This window comes from Eublepharis macularius, chromosome 18 (assembly GCF_028583425.1).
Source record: "Eublepharis macularius isolate TG4126 chromosome 18, MPM_Emac_v1.0, whole genome shotgun sequence".
Taxonomy (NCBI): domain Eukaryota; kingdom Metazoa; phylum Chordata; class Lepidosauria; order Squamata; family Eublepharidae; genus Eublepharis; species Eublepharis macularius.
Genome location: NC_072807.1, coordinates 36884781 through 36904174, shown reverse-complemented (window position 1 = coordinate 36904174; position 19394 = coordinate 36884781). Strand labels below are relative to the sequence as shown.

The 19394-nt window shown below is 43.5% G+C and overlaps 1 protein-coding gene across 1 annotated transcript in view; it reads left to right on the top strand.

Moving 5' to 3' along the window:
* The window catches only part of THSD4 (thrombospondin type 1 domain containing 4), a 330707-nt gene extending 311555 nt beyond the window's left edge, over positions 1-19152 (top strand). Inside the window, exons 15-17 of the mRNA XM_055002122.1 lie at positions 5122-5301; positions 10972-11116; positions 15725-19152. Coding sequence (XP_054858097.1) covers positions 5122-5301; positions 10972-11116; positions 15725-15867 — 468 coding nt within the window. The 3' untranslated portion in view covers positions 15868-19152. The remainder of the gene's footprint in view (positions 1-5121; positions 5302-10971; positions 11117-15724) is intronic.
* The last annotated feature ends 242 nt before the right edge of the window (positions 19153-19394 follow it).

Here is a 19394-nt window from a genome sequence, read left to right as displayed (position 1 = left end):
CGATCCCTTCTGGTCTTTTTCTTTTCTTGTCCCACTAAGTCTCTTTGCTTTCTGTTCCATCCACGCCACCTGAATTTCCAGTTGAACTGGGAGAATTTATGAAATTGGGTCCACAGTTGAAATGTGAGTTTGTTTCAGTTTTATTTGCACATTTATCCCCCATTATTGCACATGACCAGGTGCATCCAGAAACGTTCTGTGTAGTATTTTACAAATATTCATGTGCACCCCAGGAATATTCATGCGCAAGCCCCCCCCCAATAGCATCTTGATGCATTCGTATGCATCACACATTATGACGGCTGGAAGAAGAAGAAGAAGAAGAAGAAGAAGAAGAAGAAGAAGAACAGCAACAACAACAACAACTACTACTACTACTACTACTACTACTACTACTACTACTACTACTACTACTACTACTACTACTACTACATGTATGTAAGAAATGCCCTGTTGGCTCCAACCAAAGGTCCATCTCATCCAATATCCTATCTCATTTACTTCATTCTGTTTAAATTGGGGAGGAGAGTGAATTTTGCATCCTTGCTGGTCTGGTTCATACATCCCCATTTTGATTTTGCACCTCTCTTTTGAGAAACAAACTTGAGAGTGTCTGCGTTCATTTCCCTTTCCTTAGGCTGTGCCCCCCGCCCCCGAATTAAAATTAATAAATGCTTCAATGTTATTTTTGCATTGGTTGGGTACAAATGGCATAAAAACGGTGAGAAAAAAAACAAAGGAATTGCCAATTACAGCAGAACCTAAGGACCTAAGAAGAGCCCCACTGGAATAGACCAGCGGTCCATCTAGTCCAGCATCCTGGCTCACGCAGCAGCCCACCAATTGCCCAAGATGGCCAAACAGATGGCCCCCAGTAGTCAGAGGTTTGCTGTCTCAGTAGATGGAGGTTCCTTTCAGTCACCATGGCTAGTAGTCATCAATGGACCAAATCTCCATGAGCCTTACTAACCTCTTTTAACAACAACAACAACAACAACAACAACAACAACAACAACAACAACAACAACAACTTTATTCAATTTATATACTGCCCTTTAGGACAACTTAACACCCACTCAGAGCTGTTTACAAAGTATGTCATTATTATCCCCACAACAAACACCCTGTGAGGTGGGTGGGGCTGAGAGAGCTCTGAGAGAGCTGTGACTGCCCCAAGGTCACCCAGCTGGCTTCAAGCGGGGAAGCAAACCCGGTTCTCCAGATTAGAGTCCTGCTGCTCTTCACCACTACACCAAATTGGGTATCTAAGCAACGTGGCCCCAAACTGGCAACATTGACAATATATGAAATCAGGAACCATAATAGCCCTTCTGAAAGGTAAATTGGATTTCCCATTTTTAAAAAAATATGAAAAAGAGGAAATGTAGGTACATCAAAAGATAAGCTCATCGAAAATAATAGTTTACTGACATTTGTCATACCGTAAGTTTTAACATATTCTTTCTCAGTTCAGTAAAGCCTTTTATTGATTTGGGATTTTATAAGAATTAGAGCTTTGCTCAGCATGGAATAAGAAAGGAAATGGGCGGCCGCGAAAGCTCTGTAGGCCCATGAATAGGGCCCCCTCTAGCCAGTTGAATAGCCAGTTACACCTTCTTGAGTCCACTCAAGTCAATGGGTTGTGCTGTCTGTAGCCAAGCCACCTTTTCCATGGCTAACATTTTCCAGATGTCCCAAATCTTGAAATTAATCCAGAAATGTGGATTACAAGAAGGTCATTGTTCTCGGTTAGTTTCTTAATGTGAGAGAACTGCATTGAAATGGCTACTCAGGGGCACTTTTCCTCTTGGAAACTGTCAAAGGTTTATGAAAAGTCAGACAGATAAAAAGTCAGGAAATTTTAGTAGTGCTGAAATGAGGCCAAATATGGTGGAAATGTCCTACTGGTTTGATGGTTTTGGAAGATGGTCTCCATTATTATTCCAAGGAGATTAGAGACAGATTTCTCTTTCAGTATCTGCAAGGCCACTGAAGGTCCAGGAAAGGATTTTGTTTTGGATGGACAATATTTGGTTCCAGTAGTACCAGCCAGGAAGCTCATACGCTGGAAATCTAGTTGGTCTTTAAGGTGCTCTTGGACCCAACTATTTCTCTTCTACTATGGACCAACACAGCTACCCACTTGAAACTTGTTCTGGATGGTAGCCTTGTATTTAATTCATATCTGTGCCAGTTTCTTCATGAGGATGATGGATTTCCTCGCCATTCGGCTGAATGTGGTGCTTTCTATGGTCATAGATCCAGAGGAGTTAGTCGTATTAGTCTGCAGTAGCAAAATAGCAAAGATCCCAGTGGCACCTTTAAGACTAACCAACTTTATTGTAGAATAAGCTTTCGAGAGCCACAACTCTCTTCATGCATCTGACGAAGAGAGCTGTGGCTCTCGAAAGCTTATGCTATAATAAAGTTGGTTAGTCTTAAAGGCGCCACTGGGCGCTTTGCTATTTTGCTACTGCAGACTAATATGGCTAATTCCTCTGGATGTTGTATTTAATTATGGCTGGAAGCCTTGACCTGGCTGAATATGCACAGATCTGCACCTAGAAGCTTTGATGGATGTATAAGATATATCAAAGCTAGTTAAATTGACTTTGTACCAGAAGGTATCTCAATGGTGGTCTCGTATCTTGAGTTACGTGGAGAATGAAGATGTGGTATTATGAAGGCAGTTTGGATATAAAAAGCATAGATAGGTTTAGCATTTTTAAATTTCATATTTGTGCAGTTTTCTAGCTTTGATATTTCTTTTTCTAAAAATCCAAGTTATCCAGATATAACAGAACCATATTGATATTGATATTTTTGTTGCTCTTCCATTGAGCATAGTTTTCCTAGCTTTTGAGAGTAGACAAACTTGTGATGAACTATTAAATTCTGGCCTGTATACATTTAACAGTGAAATCCTGAGCAGAGTTATGCCAGTGTAAGCTCGTTGAAATCAATGGGCTTAGATTGGAGTAAGTCTGTTTAGGATTTCAGTGTAAGAGTGCTAAACCTCCTTTTTCCATTTTTGCAAATTCCCCTAGAAAAACAGGCAATTCTTGACACAAATGAGGTTTTTAGAAGCAACTTTAGACTCTGACAGTTAGTATATGCCTTTCGCCTTGAGTTAAAAACGAGGTGTTTTTGTGGAGTGAAAAGACGGCAGCCATTTTTGGCTTAGTCTCCTGGACTGATGTTGCTCTGAGAAAGTGAGCAGTTCTCGAACTGAAGCATTAAGCTTTCCTGTGTATTTCACTTCCCGAGGAAAAAAAATCAATTAATTCTCATGATTAAAGTAAAGTGCTCACAGCCGTTCCCAGGCAGAGACAGAGGTATTGGTCTCTGGGAAGCAAGCTGTGATAAATAGAGAGGCAAGGTGTAAAAATCAAAATCCTGCCGCGACTGGAAGAAAGAAATTGTTAACAAGGAAAACCTTGTCTGTATAGTTTCTGATTTTGCTGTCTTGGATATAGAGACTGGTCTCTTGTACTTTGCTTTTTTAAAACCCATCTTATGTCCCCTTTCCTTAGTTCTCTACAGAGGTTTAAAGTCACATTTCTCCAAAATTCAAAACATCGAGTCCTTCCTGCATCTGAATGAATTACTTTTTGGCACTATTAGGGCTAAGTCAAAAGAGCACATGCTTTTTGAGAACACTTTCCGCTGCAGAAAGTATCCCAGCCATTTTGATGCTTTTCAGGCATCGTTGTGAAAGAGGGTGAAAATTATCACTGCAGCGTGAGGAGAATCAATGTTCTCGTTGGCTGTGATCACCCATGTGATCAGTCAAAGAACGTTTGCCCTCACTCTGAGTCGGCTTACTTTGCCTCCAATGGTGCAGTCACACATTCATTATGTGCAGGGCTTATTTCAAGGGGGAATGCACAGGAACGCAGTTCCGGCAGTTCCCCAAAGAGGTCACATGCCAGGTGGCCCCGCCCACCTGACTCTCCACCATTTTGGGCCCATTTCAGCCTGTATTGGGTCCAAAACGGTCCGGATCGGGCCTCTGACGGGTGGTGGATCATTCTCCCGCTCAGCAGTGGCCCGATCCTGACCATTTTGGGCCCCTTTTTGGCCATTTTCAGCCCCTTTTTGCCATTTTGGGCCCAATTTTGGCCCTGAATGGCCAGGATTGGGTCCAAAACAGCCAGGATAGGTGCTGCCAGCGGGTGTGGCATATGCAAATCAGGTATGCTAATGACACACTTCTGATGATGTCAAGGGGCGTGGCAGATGCTATTGAGTTATGCTAATGAGTTCCTCCAGCTCTTCTTCTACGCAATGACCCCCGATTATGTGATCCCTCATTGATTAGGGCCTATCCAGGAAGCAGACAGAAACCTGACTCTGACTTTTAAAAATAGCATTGAAGCCGTGACACAAGTTAAGCCTTGCTCAGGTTTTCATACCTTCTGCCTCCTGCTGTTGTACATCTTCCATTCCTTTTGGTAGAACTTGCGGAGGACAACAGATAGATTTGATTTATTTAGAGGCCACCCTTCAATGGTTTGGGTTCCCAAAGCAAATTACAATTCAAATGTATTGCATTCCTTTGGGGGGGGGGAATTAAAACCAGTGGCTGAGATGCATGGTTCCATTTTTGCTGTTGATTTATATGGACAAAGAAGCTATCAGGAGCTTGTGGAGCACCAAGAAACTTGGACTGTTTGTTGGTACAGGGTATGGTGGTGGTGGGGTAGAGCCCGAATGGCTTCAACTCGTGGTTTCTACTGCAGGGCTATGAGTTGTTCCTGCCTAATGATAAGGACTTCCTATCTTGAAGAGTAGCCTACTGGAAATATCTTGGGCAGCACAAATGGCCTTCCTCAAGAGACGTCCCTAGTCAAATCATTGCTGGACAGCCTCGACCATCCATTTGGGAGGGAAGAGCAAGGGGCGCTATACATGTGCAAAAATTGAATCAAGGCCGGTTCCTAGAGTGGTATGTGTTAAAGAACTTCTCAGATCGGTACTGTGAAGATTCAAAATACCGCAGTAGAACATATCTATATATTCTTGTACTGCGGAAAAATATTAATAGCCCAAAGCCTTCTTTTTTCAACGCTGGCTATCTACATTAAATATTGTCGCTTTGTTTCCTCTTGCCTGATGCAGTGTTCAGTTGAATGCGGCAGTGGAACCCGGCAGAGGGAAGTCATTTGTATCAGAAAGACTGAAAACAGCTTTGAAATGTTGAATCCCTACGAGTGCTCGTATTTGGAGAGACCGCCCAGCCAGCAAACCTGTGATCTCAAGCCCTGCGGAGCAAAATGGTTTAGTACTGAATGGAGCACGGTAAGTCTTCTATTTCCTTTCAGTGCTCTCTTTACTCACAAACACGCACGGTCGATCTGAAGCTACTCTGCGTTGTACAGAATATGCGAAACAAGATTTAGGGATGCATTGTTTGGGCTGGGTATAAATAAAGGAAACAAGCAACACATATGCATTTATTTGTAATGCCGTATTTATTTGCGAGAACTGGCTAGCCAGCTGGTTGTGTGATTGTTTCAGAAGTAAGGTGTGCCATTCCACAGTCGGTCACCTCCAAAGTACGTGCCTGAAGTAAAGCTAAGCCAGGAGCCAGTGCTGATTCTGAAGGGGTGATCTCAGCATATCCTAAATAGGATGTTACTTAAATCCTGGGGATTTCAGAAGCAATCTTCTAAGCCTCAGGCTCCACTTCTCATTAATGCCAAAAGCAGATCTAAGATCATGGATCAGGCCTGCCCATCTCCCGGTTGGGGAAGGGGATTCACTGCTCCAAGCAGTGGCAGAGGGTGGATTTTAAAAAAAAACTCACCAGCATCAAGAGCATGATGACATCACTTCCAGGGAAAACCTGGAAGTGATGATGACAGTAGCTCTAGGAATCTTCAGAAACTCTATAGTTTTAGACAATTCCTAGAGCTACTGCAGTTGCTTCCAGGTTTTCCCAGAAGTGATGTCATCACACTAGCAACACCGCCCCCCCTGACATCACTTCCAGGGAAAACCTGGAAGTGATGATGACAGTAGCTCTAGGAATCTTCAGAAACTTTATAGTTTTAGACAATTCCTAGAGCTGCTGCAGTTGCTTCCAGGTTTTCCCAGAAGTGATGTCACCACACTAGCAACACTGCCCCCCACCCATGTCTCCATTCTAAATCCTATCATGGGTGGCATTAAGCTTGGTCCTTTTGAGAATTCAAAGTTTTTTTTGGGGGGGGGGGTTAGAAATATTGTTTGGCCCAAGGGGATGGGGAAATCTTTTGTGGCTTGTGCAAAACTATGCCCTTATTCACAAATAATTTGATTGGGACGGATGGAGAAAGTTCTCCTGAGAAAGAAAACAGTTTTGGATGTCTGAGGGCTAAATTTTTGAATTAAAGTGTGCCTGAAGTTTTACGAGATGGCCAATGCAGCAGAGTCTGCCGTCAGGAGCCATGAAAATGGTATTTGATTCTTAAGGCACATCTGGGGAAAATAACTCCCACCATGCTCAAGAAAACAAAGGAGAAATAATAGAAGTGGACTTGTGATTTATTCCACCCTGTCACTGACACTGGACCTCGTTGAAAGAACAGTAACTCAGCAATGGGACCCCCCACTCCCCAAAATTTGGATAACGATTCCTCCCCCTTGATGCTTCCTAGCCATCAATGGCAACATTATATTTTCTCTGGCTTTTGTGGCTTAAGCTGTTCATTTCTGCAATAAAGGACAAATCTTCCACTCCACCTATTGCTGCCAGAAAACAAATGCTTTTCCAAGTGCTTTTCAAAATAGCATTTTGCTGGCATTTCTACAATACCGCCCCCCCCAAAACCACATTCATTTGAAAATTTGGATGTCTTTAATTGAAAATCATGTATGGTTGCAGGCTCTGTGGTGGTGTTTTGCTCAATATTGCACGAAGTAAGACAATTTAGCACCACCCAGTTTAGCAAGGAATCAGGAAGTCCTTAGTTCGAATGTCACCATAGGTGAGGTTATTAATTTCTCTAGAAAATGGATACGCCCCCTGTAATTAAAACAGCGTTAAATCAAAAAGAAGCAATACGAAACATGCATTCCATTGTGAAGACAGCATAAAACTATCTCAGCGTGAGCCATAAAACCGTATTCGAGCCGGATATAGGCTATAAAAAGAGTCATCTTGGATAGGAAGCCTGGCTAAAGAGAAATGTTTCAGGCTGGCCTCTAAATGACAGCCAGACAGGATCTGGGTGAAGGGGGATTCATGGAAACGGTGAGTGCGCCACAGCCGCGTAAATGAATGAAATGCTGATATTGGAACATCCGCTGAACGTATTCAGTTTGCATTGAAGTTTACCGGTAAATGTCGGTGTTTTTTGATATTTCACTCTGGGACCCTTCAAATCTTAAGAATTGCAAGTAAATGTCAGAGAGTGAAAATATTATGTTACCGCGAATGTCAAACTTTGGAAAAGGGTGCCATTCACTAGCAATGTTAATAATAATATCTCAGCTAGGGCTTTTCAGTTTTGCCCGGCATCTTTGGGCTTACAGGAAAATGTTTCACTTTTCCATGCAATTAAGAATGGAAAGGTCCCTTCCGCCTCTCTATCAAATAAAGTCCTTAAAGAACATGTAGCTGACCTTTTAGCGAAAGAAACTGACTCCTTTCCTCCTTGGGTGTCAAGTTCTAAACGATGGGTCTGCATGGGGTGAACTCTTTTATTTCTTGCGGTTTGATTTTCATTTTCTCAGTCCTCCTCCCTCCCCACAAGCCAGGAGGCTTTGAAAATAATAATATGATCCTAAATCTCTTCACTCACAGACTGCTAACTAGGGAAAATGCCCTGCTTCCCCTCCTCCTCGCTTTCACCCTGTTATGTTTACTTTTGCTTCCTGGGTGGCTTTTCATGAGAACATAGAATGTGGGCAAATAAACTCAAGCTTGCTTTCCGCCTTGCGGAACACCAAATTCAACTCTTGGCAGACAAAGGCTGGCAAAATGGCAACACCGTTCCACATTTGTTCTTTTTGTTTTTGCTGGTGAGACTGGGCTAAGATCATCGGCTTAGGTCAGAGATTGCAAATGCTGCACTGGGAATGCTGTTTGCAGTTCTGATTGTCCCATCTCCGAACGGCTGGAAATTACGCCGAAAGCTGTAGCCCAGTTGACCAAAGAGTAGAAACGCTTTTCTTACAAGGAAAGGCTTTGGGTAGTTTTGAGAGCAGTCATGCTAGAGTTTTCTAAAAGTATGAGCAGTCCAGTAGCAAACACTCTTTGGCTGTTTCCACACATCCTGAAAGGGGCGGCCCACTCACCAAACACTGCTGGCTTCCCCCCTTCACTCCACACATCTCCGATTTCAAAATGGTAGCAGGCCGTTTGGCTTCCGTTTTTTTTGGTGCCTTTTCTGAGAATGCATTTCCCCGCAGTCCCTGAAAAGGTGCAGACAAAATGGAAGCCAAACATCCTGCTACCCTTTTGAAATCGGAGACGTGTGGAGTGAAGAGGAAAAGCCGGCAGCATTCGATGAGTGGGCCGTCCTTTGAAGGACACGTGGAAATGGCCTTTATTTCACCTCCACCATGGCTCTGTGGTGTAATACCTTCTTTGCAATTCATATGGTCCCAGGTTCAGTTCTCAGTACTCCCAGTTAAAAAGGATCAGATAAGATGCAGAAGACCTGAGACCCCAGAGAGCTGGTGCCAGTTAGAGTAGATAATAATGACCTTGATGGACCAAAGTTCTGATACCGTACAAGGCAGCTGCAGATGTTCAACTAGGAACTGGAGAATATACTGAAGTTGGGGTTTGTCCTTTGACAAACCCTACATGCAAGGGAATTATGCAAGACAGGTTCGTGGAGAGATCCCTCAATGGCTACTGGTCATGGTAAGTAAATGGAACCTCCATATTCAGAGGCAGTATACCTCTGAAACCCAGTGCTAGAAGGCAACACTTGGGAGGACTTGGCTTCTCTGTCCTGTTGTTGGCCCTGCTTGGCTGGCCACTGTGAGAAACTGAATGCCGGACTAGATGGACTACTTCTCTGATCCAGCAGGGCTCTTCTTATGCTCTTGGGGGCTGTACCAGTGGTAAAATATCATGTTCTCAGTCACATTCATCCTTCGGATGAAGTGGGGCTTGAACGCATTTAATTTTGTGTGTGCATTGACCCTCTGCCTGGACCTGGATATCCCAGGCATGCCCAATCTCATCAGATCTCGGAAGCTAAGCAGGGTCAGCCTTGGTTAGTAATTGGATGGGAGACCTCCAGTGAAGACCAGGGTGGCAAAGGCAGGTAACAGCAAACCACCTCTGTTAGACTCTTGCCTTGAAAGCCCCGGTAGGGGTTGCCATAAGTCAACTGTCCACCACCATTGACCCTTGGAAGCTGTGTGTGGGTCAGAGACTGTAGCTCCATAGTGGAGTGTCTGCTTTGCATGCCAAAAGGTCCCAGGTTCAACATGGATATCTCCAGTTAAAGGATCCCAGCTAAAAAAACTGAGGAAGGACTTCTGCCTTCAAGCTTAGCAAACTACTTCCAGACAGAGTAGACAACGCTGAGCTAGATATAACCATGGCCCGATTCTGTATTAGGTGTAAATCTTCAATTTCTCACGTAGATGTTGTCAAGGCAAGCTGTTGAGGTGGGAGTCAATTTTTCTAAAAGGGTATATCAGAGGCCTGGGTTGGATAGGATCTCCTTTCTCAAAAATAGTCCATGTGGCCTAGGACTGATGGTTGAGCATTTTGGAACTGGGTTCAAATCCACCCTAGTTGGAGACTGCTGTACAAGAAGCAAAGTCAAAAAGTTGGAGATGAGCTGTCTGCTTCTTAACTTTTTTTCTAAAAAAACAGAGATTTTCCGGGAACCAATTGTGACCTGTGTTTGACACAGTGATTTAAGGAAACATGTGTTGCCTGTTTGGAAAAAAAAATCTCACTGTATAATCCGAAAAGAAAAGCAAGCTTCGCTTTGTATGAATTTATTTTATAATTACTTGTTGTCTACCTGTATCCTCCCGGATAACTTCCCAACTACACTATGGTGCCATGACGTTCCTAATTACCTGGTTCAGAACATGAATTTGCTGAACTCAAACACACTATGAGCTGAGTCCCACTTTCCGGAGAGTTCTTCTCCACTGTGAAATGTAAATTGAGGTACTTTCCATCTAGTTTTTGTTCAAGTCCCCAGACGCAAACCACAGCTCAGAGAGAGAGAGAGAGAGAGAGAGAGAGAGAGAGAGAGAGAGAGAGAGAGAGAGAGAGAGAGAGAGAGAGAGAGAGAGCTCTGCTAAAGTCTCCTAGGGATAGTTTTGACAGCTCTGGAGAACAGAGGACACCCCCAGGGAGGCTCCGTATCTTTGGAAATACCAGAAAAATGCAACACAGAAGACTTTTTGAAAGGCAGTTGAAACCCCAAAGAACAGGATAACAAGAGATAGCAAAAAATGCTTGAGAAAAGGTGAAGTTTTATTTCTCCCCAGAGAACATCTTGAGAAAGCTCATTAATAGCAGACTGATTCCAAACTGAGGTGAGGGGAGTTCGTCTCCCATTATAATCCAGACTTTGAGTAATTTCTTTCCTTTTCCTACATCAGCTGTTCGTTGGCATGTTTGGGGAAGCAAGGTGGTTACTACAGCACAGAGAATGAAGCTTTTACAGCCTTTCTGGGTCAGGCTGCCTTTCTGATAAGATTTATACTAAACACCTTCTGTTCCTTCTTCCCCTTTGCCTTCTGGCCAGTTATCATGGTCTTCGCATGCACACAAAGAAGTACCCCTGTCTTAGGAAGCTATGTGAATAAACATACAAGTGAGAAAAATGATTTCTGCTCTGAGCCCCCAAAAGAGCGTGCCGTGTGGCTTGCATTGCTGTCAAGAAGAATTCAAGGTTATGGTGTTAATGTGCACTGAATTATGCCATGTGCGTCACTGAGGGTTGGTTCCTTAGTCCCAAGTCTGTTGCTGATTATCGCTTGCAATGTTCGCATTTGCAGTGTTCAAAATCATGCGAAGGCGGCTTCCGAGTCCGAGAGGTACGATGTCTGTCTGACGACATGACGCCCAGCACCAAATGTGACGCGCAGCTCAAACCAGAGGAGAAGGAACAGTGCAACCCCCAGGACTGTGTACCAGAAATAGGTAGGGGACATTACATTTCTGCTAACCATGGAACTCCATCTAGTGGAGGGAAAAAAATTAAGCTAGCATTGCCTACAGAGTCAGTCTGAGGTCAGATTCGTAGTCCTTTGCCTCATTCTTTTTTTGAAGGATATATGATATCTGTTTTCATTTGGGATTTCAGACTTTTTTTTTTAATTGAGCTACATAAAAAATGAAGTTTGTTTTGGAGTGCCCAAGAATCTGGAGAATCTTGAGCATCTGGTGTCTGTTTCCTGAGACTGTTTTGCCGCCTCGGATGTTTGCTTTGGTGGAGTCTGCTTTAAAACAAACCCCAAAGTGCCTGACAGCGGGGCAGCCTGCTCTGTCTTGAATGGATTCCACAGAGACTCCCGATACTGTTGCTGTGGAGGCATTGGGCTTAGTGCAATTGGTGGGTCTTTCCTCCAGTGACTTAGGGAAGGAGAAAACAAACTTCCATTGGGACTTTGAATTACGCCCCCCACTTCCGTCTGACCTTCTGCAATCCGCAAACCTGATGCTTCTTATGAAAAGTGTTGGTCAGGGCTCGTTTCAAGGGGGAATGCGCAGGAACGCAGTTCCAGCAGTTCCCTAAAGAGGTCACATATCAGGTGGCCCCGCCAACCTGACTCTCGGCCATTTTGGGCCCGTTTCAGCCTGGATTGGGGCCAAAACGGCCTGGATCGGGCCTCTGACGGGTGGTGGATCACTCTCCCGTTCATCAGCGGCCTGATCCTGACCATTTGGGGGCCCTTTTCGACCATTTTCAGCCCCTTTTTGCCATTTTGGGCCCAATTTCGGCCGTGAATGACCAGGATTGGGTCCAAAACAGCCAGGATAGGTGATGTCAGGGGGTGTGGCATATGCAGATCAGTTATGCTAATGACACACTTCTGGTGATGGAAAGGGGTGTGGCATATGCTAATGAGTTATGCTAATGTGCTCCTCCAGCTCTTTTCCTACGAAATGACCCCTGGTGATGGTCAAATGCACCTCAGCTCACATCGACTGACCCTTTTTGTCAGCTTTCCATGCAAGCGCCTCCTACCTAATGTGCTTGCAGGAAAATCCAGTAGAAATGAATGTGGACTTTCCTCACCCCCAAACTGGACTCAAGAGCCCTAGAAAGCTACATTTCCCAAGGACCTAGAATAGGGTCACCAGGTCCCCCAACTGCCCGGGCGGGAGGTCGAAGGCCTAGCACCTACTTTTGGTGTTCCTCTTGCGCGCTCATAGAGTGTGCATGCACTCCCAGCCTGCACAATGACATCACTTCCGGGAGGTGATGTCATTTCACAGCCCACATGCTGCCCTGGGAGCACTCCCGCACTTGGGGGCTGAACTGGGCTGCTGTGGTGCTCCGGAGTGCATTGTGCCACCTGAGAGCTTGCCCCAGGAGGTGCATACCCCCTGGTCAGGTAAGCGGGGGCGGGAGTGGAGGGTGGGAGTGGGGGATCCCCCACCCCCAGCAGGGGACTGGCAACCCTACCCTAGAAAGCTACATTTCCCAAGGCTTCCTGGAAGAGAGAGAGGTAGGGCCTGGGATTTTGTGCCCCAAGATGCCAGCTCATATGGGGAGTTACAAGAACAGGGAAGGAAGAGCTGACTGGTTGACTGGCCCAGTACAAGCCCCAATGCACGGCCAGGCCCCGAGCCAAAAAAGATGCAGCATCATCTCACTTTGGGACAAGCGGGTTTGGAGATTGCATCTCAAACTTTGACATCACCACTGATAAAGAAAGACCCCTGTAGATAGCGTCACCAACTCTGAGTTGAGGAATTCCTGGAGATTTGGAGGTGAAGCCTGGGGAGGGCTGAGTTTGGAAAAGGGACGGAGCTCAGCTGGGATATGATGCCGCAGAGTTCACCCTCTTTTTTCCAGGGCAACTAATCTCTGTGTGGAGATTGCTTGTAATTCCAGGCGAGCTCCAGGCCCAGCCTGGAGGCTGGCAACCCTACCTTTAGATGGAATACATCCATTGGCATGGATATGAGATGGTTGGCGACCCTGATTCAGGTTATGCCAGGCGGGGATTTTTTGCGAAATCCAGGATGTGCCTGTTTTCCTGATTTCTGTTCCACTTTAAACAGCTGGGTTTCGCCAAGCAATTAACATTTGGCTGCCGTGCCTGCCCGTCAAACACAGCTGCATGCTACCTTGTTTGGAAGCCCTGGAAATGAAATTGATTTGTACTTTGAACAAAAGTGATTGTGCGAATGTATTATTCAAGCTGTGTGGTTTGAGCGGATGTATTATTTACACCATGCGAAGGGCAGGAAAAAGCTGACACTCATCTCGAGCTTAAACATCACGCCTTCCGACAGGAGATCCCTATACAATATTTGAACATAATTCTGAGTGTTGTAAGAAATCCTTATCCTTAAGATCAACTTCAGTTGCAGTACAAAAAGCGGAGACTTCTGCACTCTGCTGTAGGTAAAATACGACCCAGTGCTTGGAAGAGGGCAAAGACAGCTGGATTTGCCTTGAATCTCCCAAATCTCCAGTCATTCCTTCCCTGACTGTGGCACATCTTTGTTATAAGATGCTCTGGGCTTTTATGCAAGGGAGAATATCACCGGATCAGAACAGCAAAGTATGAGTATACTTCAAATTGTATTGTTTTAAATTCACTGTGAAATGAAGAGTTTCATTGTGAAACTCTTCTAGAAATGGGTTTGACACAGCTGAGTATCTGATAATTTATTGTACATTCTGTAAAGATCAATAGGCAGTAGCACTTTATTCACTGGAGACTCTCTGGGTTTACATAAGAATTTTGAATAACTGGTTACCTTGTGGTAAAGAGTCCAGAAGCACCTTTAAGACTAACTAACCAGCTTTATTGTAGCATAAGTTTTCGAGAACCACAATTCTCTTCGTCAGATGCATCTGTGGTTCTCAAAAGCTTATGCTGCAGTAAAGTTGGTTATCGAAAGCTTATGCTACAATAAAGTTGGTTAGTCTTAAAGGTGCTACTGGACTCTTTACTATTTTGCTCCTACAGACTAACAGGGCTAACTCCTCTGGATTCTTTGTGTATGGTTTAGAATGTGAATTTTGAATTTTCAGTTATCTGACCTAGTTACGGTTTGGAGATATATATATTGATCGTTTTCTAGTTAGTTTTCACGGCTAGTTGTTTTTCCTTTGCTGGGCTTTTATGCAACAGAAATAAAATCTGGGCTGTTTCAGGGCAAAAGTGGAGTGCAGTTAAGGTCAGGCAAAGTTGTTGCTTCTTCAAAGCCTACAGTGTGATCCCCCCACTCCTAAGAAACCTCTCCAGCTGTTTATGATTGTATCTTACCTACTCTGCTTATCTAAGTGTGCAGCTTTCCTCTGGAGGAAGAACATCTTCCACTGGAGGAAGGCCCCTTCAGATGGAAAAAGGCTCCATGCCCAGCTAAGCAGAGAATTCGAATACCTCCCTTAAGTTTTTGCTTGGGAAGCTCCAAATTCACCTTGAATGTTACATAAATCATACTCAGTTGCAGCCAGCCAAACCAACAAATTGCAAGGCTCTGAGAAACGTTGGTGATTTTATTTAAAAGTATTATTTTTTGTGTCTCTTAGAGTCATCTTATATTCTCCTCTTGCCCTAAGGAGGACTATGTGAATTCACCTTGAATTTCATTTGGGTTCAAACTCGATAGCAATGACACACATAACCTGATCAAACTGGTTTTAGGGTTGAGAGAATTTTCCCCGTTCTGCTCCTTTTATTATCCTGACATTGGGCTCTGCCCAATATTCCAGATCTTTTAAATTTCAGTTTCATAAATAGGAGAATAGTATAATTAATTCCAGAAACAGAGCAGGCATAGATTGTTAGCTGTCAGTTCATCAGCATTTCCCCTCCCCTCTGTTCTACTGATATGCACTCCTCCTTTGATAAAGTGCTCGGTTTTTTTAAAAATGGGAATTTATGTACAATTAATCGGGATTCTTTGTGGGCAATGTGGTACTAAAGCACAGAACTAAACATTGCATGATTACAGTGTTGCCTAATAAGAATCTTCCATTAATAAAGCATACATGCTGTTGAAAAAACACTGCAAAAAAGCAATTTTGACATGACTGCATGTATGCTTGCATCAAGATTCTTTTTGGGTAGTGTGATACCAACCCCCTCACAGTCAAACATGGTATCATTGCAGTACTGCCTAAAAAGAATCTTGATGCAGTTGTACATATGGTCATGTCCAGATTGCTTTTTTGCAGTGTTTTATCAATGGCATGAATGCTTTGATAAAGCAGAGGGTAGGGAAAGACATAGATAAGATGATGACTCTGAACAGTCCAATGAACTGTGCATGTTCAGAGTTCAGTGCAATAATGCTTTGGCTTCAGAGACACTGCCAAAATTTGCCACATTGTACCACATTGTATCTTGAACTCCTGATGTTTGAGCAATAGCCTGGTATCATGCACAACAGTGAGCCGGTCAGCTCTTTGATGAAGCGCACAGATCACCAGTGGTAAGTTGACAGTACTATGAACGAGCTGTGTTGTCTCTTGGTCATACTAAATTATGACAAGAAGCTCTCTTTTTAAACGTATGCATCTACCGTATAAGGCCTGCTTTTTTACTGTGTGTTTCTTTCCAGATGAAAACTGCAAAGATAAATATTATAACTGCAACGTGGTGGTGCAAGCCCGGCTCTGCGTTTACACCTACTATAAGACAGCTTGCTGTGCCTCTTGCTTGAGGGTCGCCAACAGGCAGTCAGGGTTTCTGGGACGCAGATAACAACGGCTCCCGTTCTCCACCTCTGACTTCTGCAGTCATTTATGGGCTGCCTGGACTGCATCGGAGTCTCAAAAAAGACTCTTTTTGTACTAGGTGAACACCTCAAGCATTGTGGTTCGCTCACACCTACGCGACAACAATTCACAAGCACTGTGTTGGGACTTTCTGTCTTTTGGAAATGTACACTGTAAAACCATGTGCTTTTTTTACACAGCACTGGGCTCAGCCCATTGAGAATGTGCCTTGTACGATAAAGGGAGCTCACACCAGTATGCATCTACGGCAATAATCCATTCTGGACAGCAAGATACTGCCTTTATTAGGAACAACTAAACATCACAAAAGCAGGGATCTAGCTTTGGGGAACTGAAGGCCTCTTCCACCAGCTCGTTTCTTCTTGTCTTTTTGTTCTCTGCTTTCCAAGGCCCCATATTCCGACTTGCACTAGAGACAGATCCAAATAACTGCCAGTTTTTTATATTTTCAGAGGGAGAGCAGCCATTGTTCTTGGTCCCAGAAGACTTGGTGCACACCTTTAGCACTCGATGCTAGTTGAACTCTGCATTAACTTTCTGAATTACCGTCTTGAACAGTAATGTATTGTGGATAAGGTTTATTTCCAGTTTCTCAGTCCCTCTGATTCCACCTTCCCCGTCCCTCTTCTGATTCCCGCTATCCTGTGTCCAAAGCAAACTGGTTTTTGTGCAATTTTCACACAAAAGTTCCCCATAAAATGTGCATTTTTTAATGTTATTGGGTAGGTCAGTTAATCATGATTATATGTGTAAAAGACATGGTATTTTATTGTATAGTTTATATACAATGTATAAATACCATGCAAATGGTTTACATAGATACAAACCATACAATAAACATTAGAAAACAGCAAAAAGTATGGAATTGAAACAAAAAATACCACCAATACAAAGATAGAAGAAATAGGGGGCGTGCAGTGGTCTCTAGGGATTGCTTACCCTGGGCACTTTACCAGCCTCCTGCCCCGTTGTTCCTTCCTCCTTTCTCCTTTAACATTGAGCGTGAAGATTTTTTTTTTAAACTCAAAAGCTCATTCATTGCTTTGTGATGTTAAGTGGGTCCCAATAAAGGGCAGCAAGGTGTTTCTCCCTATTTGGGTTTTGTCATGGACCAAGACGGCACTGAAAATGTGAGGAGAGGGGGTTGCTTTGGAGAATACCAACAGAGTGCAAAGTGCCTCTTCTAACTGAGAAAAAGGTTGTATATGTGTGCACTCTCGAATTCATGATGGCAGAGTTTATGGTACTTATTCCCCTGATGCAATCTGTTTTGGGGGCGTTTTCTGGTGCTCTCACTGAAGTTTAAAGTGTGAAAAGGTACCCTTACTGATGTTCAACCCATCCCTTTCATTCTCTGCACCTCCTGAAAGGGATTCCCAGAAGGGAAACTTTGCTAAGATCCCACTTGTGGCGATTTGCACTGCCACAATTATATGGCCTTCCTTGGAAAAGATCCAGCTGCTGGCCATTGCTTGTACCCTATGAAACTTTTCTGCTAAAAGTGACTTTTCCCTCTGGCCCAGGGAGCTTTCTGCTGGCTTGCGCTGGAGGAAGAACACCACCGTGAGCAGATCTATCCAATCCAATAGTTCTCCCCCTCCCCAAATTCCTACAGAATACTTTTGTTTTTCAACAACTGCAATACACTTGTCATAAACAAGCAAGTATTTTAAGCCTTCTGTCCCCTTCTTCACTGATGTGTCAAAGTTAACAAATTGCATGTCAACGGCCAATCTGTTTCATTCCTAACCTTTGTGGGCAAAGCAATTGCCCCCTCTTTTCCACTCTCTGCTAAGAATGCTTGCCTTTCATGCCTTCTTTTGCATCAGAGGAGACTGAAAATGGTGAGGCTTACTTAGGGAGGTCTCTGCCCATATGCTACCCTATTGCCGTAACTTAACATCTAATCAGTTGCTATTAACTTTTGATGCAGGTGCCAAAAGAAGCAGGCCTTCCTGCAAGGATATTGACAGTGATGGGTTTCAAATGGAAGAAGAGACAATGTGAACTCTACCCACCCCCATTTAAAAGCCTGATCCCATTTGATTCAGACCCAGACATCAAGTCCGACCTTCCAAATTAACAAAACTTTACCTTTGCAAAGGTGCGAGAGGGAGAAAGTAACCAGCAGGAAGCGCTCATTAAATGCAGGAGACAGGAAATCGCGTAACTCATAACCATTATTTTATTCTTGTTTTTTTGGACAGGAATGATACTAACAATGCTAGTTTTTTCTGCTTTCCACATTGAACTGGGATGCAGAGGAAACAATGACGGTCGTAATGCTTGGTAAGAAATGACTGGGGGAAGACAGTTATTTGTAATTGCAAGAAGATTCTCTCTTATGTTTTAACTGTTCCCCCTGATGCTGGTTAACCTGTTCCCTTTACAAAAATAATTCAATATTACTTTGGTAGGAGAGGGAACTGAAAAGGCCGAGGCTCACAGATTTGGGGGGTTTTGCTTGGGGAAGGTTGTCCCCTCCAAACATTGAATTCTTGAAAACCTCAGGATTGGTTGAACAAGGATGCAACCCATGGAAACACAAAAGATTACCTAGGGTTTCCATCCTCCAGGTAGGACCCAGACTTCTCCTAGAATTCTGAAACTTCGCCCTCCCCAGGCTCCTCCCCCAAGTCTGAGTTGGCAAGCAGAACAAACCCTGTTTTTATATGCCCCAAATGAATGCAGTCTACCCACTTACAAGGAAGGATATACTTTGTTATAACTTATTTTTTATATTTGTAAATACAAGATGTTTATAGGAAAGTATGTATTCTGAGCTATGTCTATATGGAACAAGCCACTGCGTCAAAATAGTTCTATTATTTAGAATGAGATTTTTTTTTTCAAAAAGGGACTTTAAAACAAATGTATTTATTGATATATTCCATCTACAATTCTGTCCAGTTCTTTTGGCAATACTAACCAGCTTTTGCTCTGGAGATTTTAGACCACATTGGCTTATATATAATATATATATATATATATCATACTGTAAATCCATAGTTAATGGTTCCTTTATTTCACAATAATATCCACCACTTCTGCAAAATGAATTGAAAAGTGGGGAGAAGGAATGCGTTAAAGGACTTATCGACAAGTTCAGGAATATATATATGCCCAGCCATTTGCCTGAACCAATTCTGTACAGCATCATTTCATAATGTATACATATACTCCAAAGGGAGGAAAAAAAATGTTTGCTATTTTTGTTTATGACTAATTTATTTTTTATTATTGTGGGGGAAAAAATAAAGACATTAAAGAAACATCTCCTTCTGTGAATTATTCCTTTGGGGCAGTTTCAGGTGGAGAGCCTTGTTGCTCTGCGATGGAAGAACAAGATCTGAGTCCAGTAGCACCTTGAAGGTCAACAAGATTTTCAAGGCATAAGCTTTTAAGGGTCATGGGTAGAGATGAGCACGGACAGAAACAAAAACCGAACATGACGTTCGTTCTTCGTTGCCATCCATGAACAGGGACTCACGG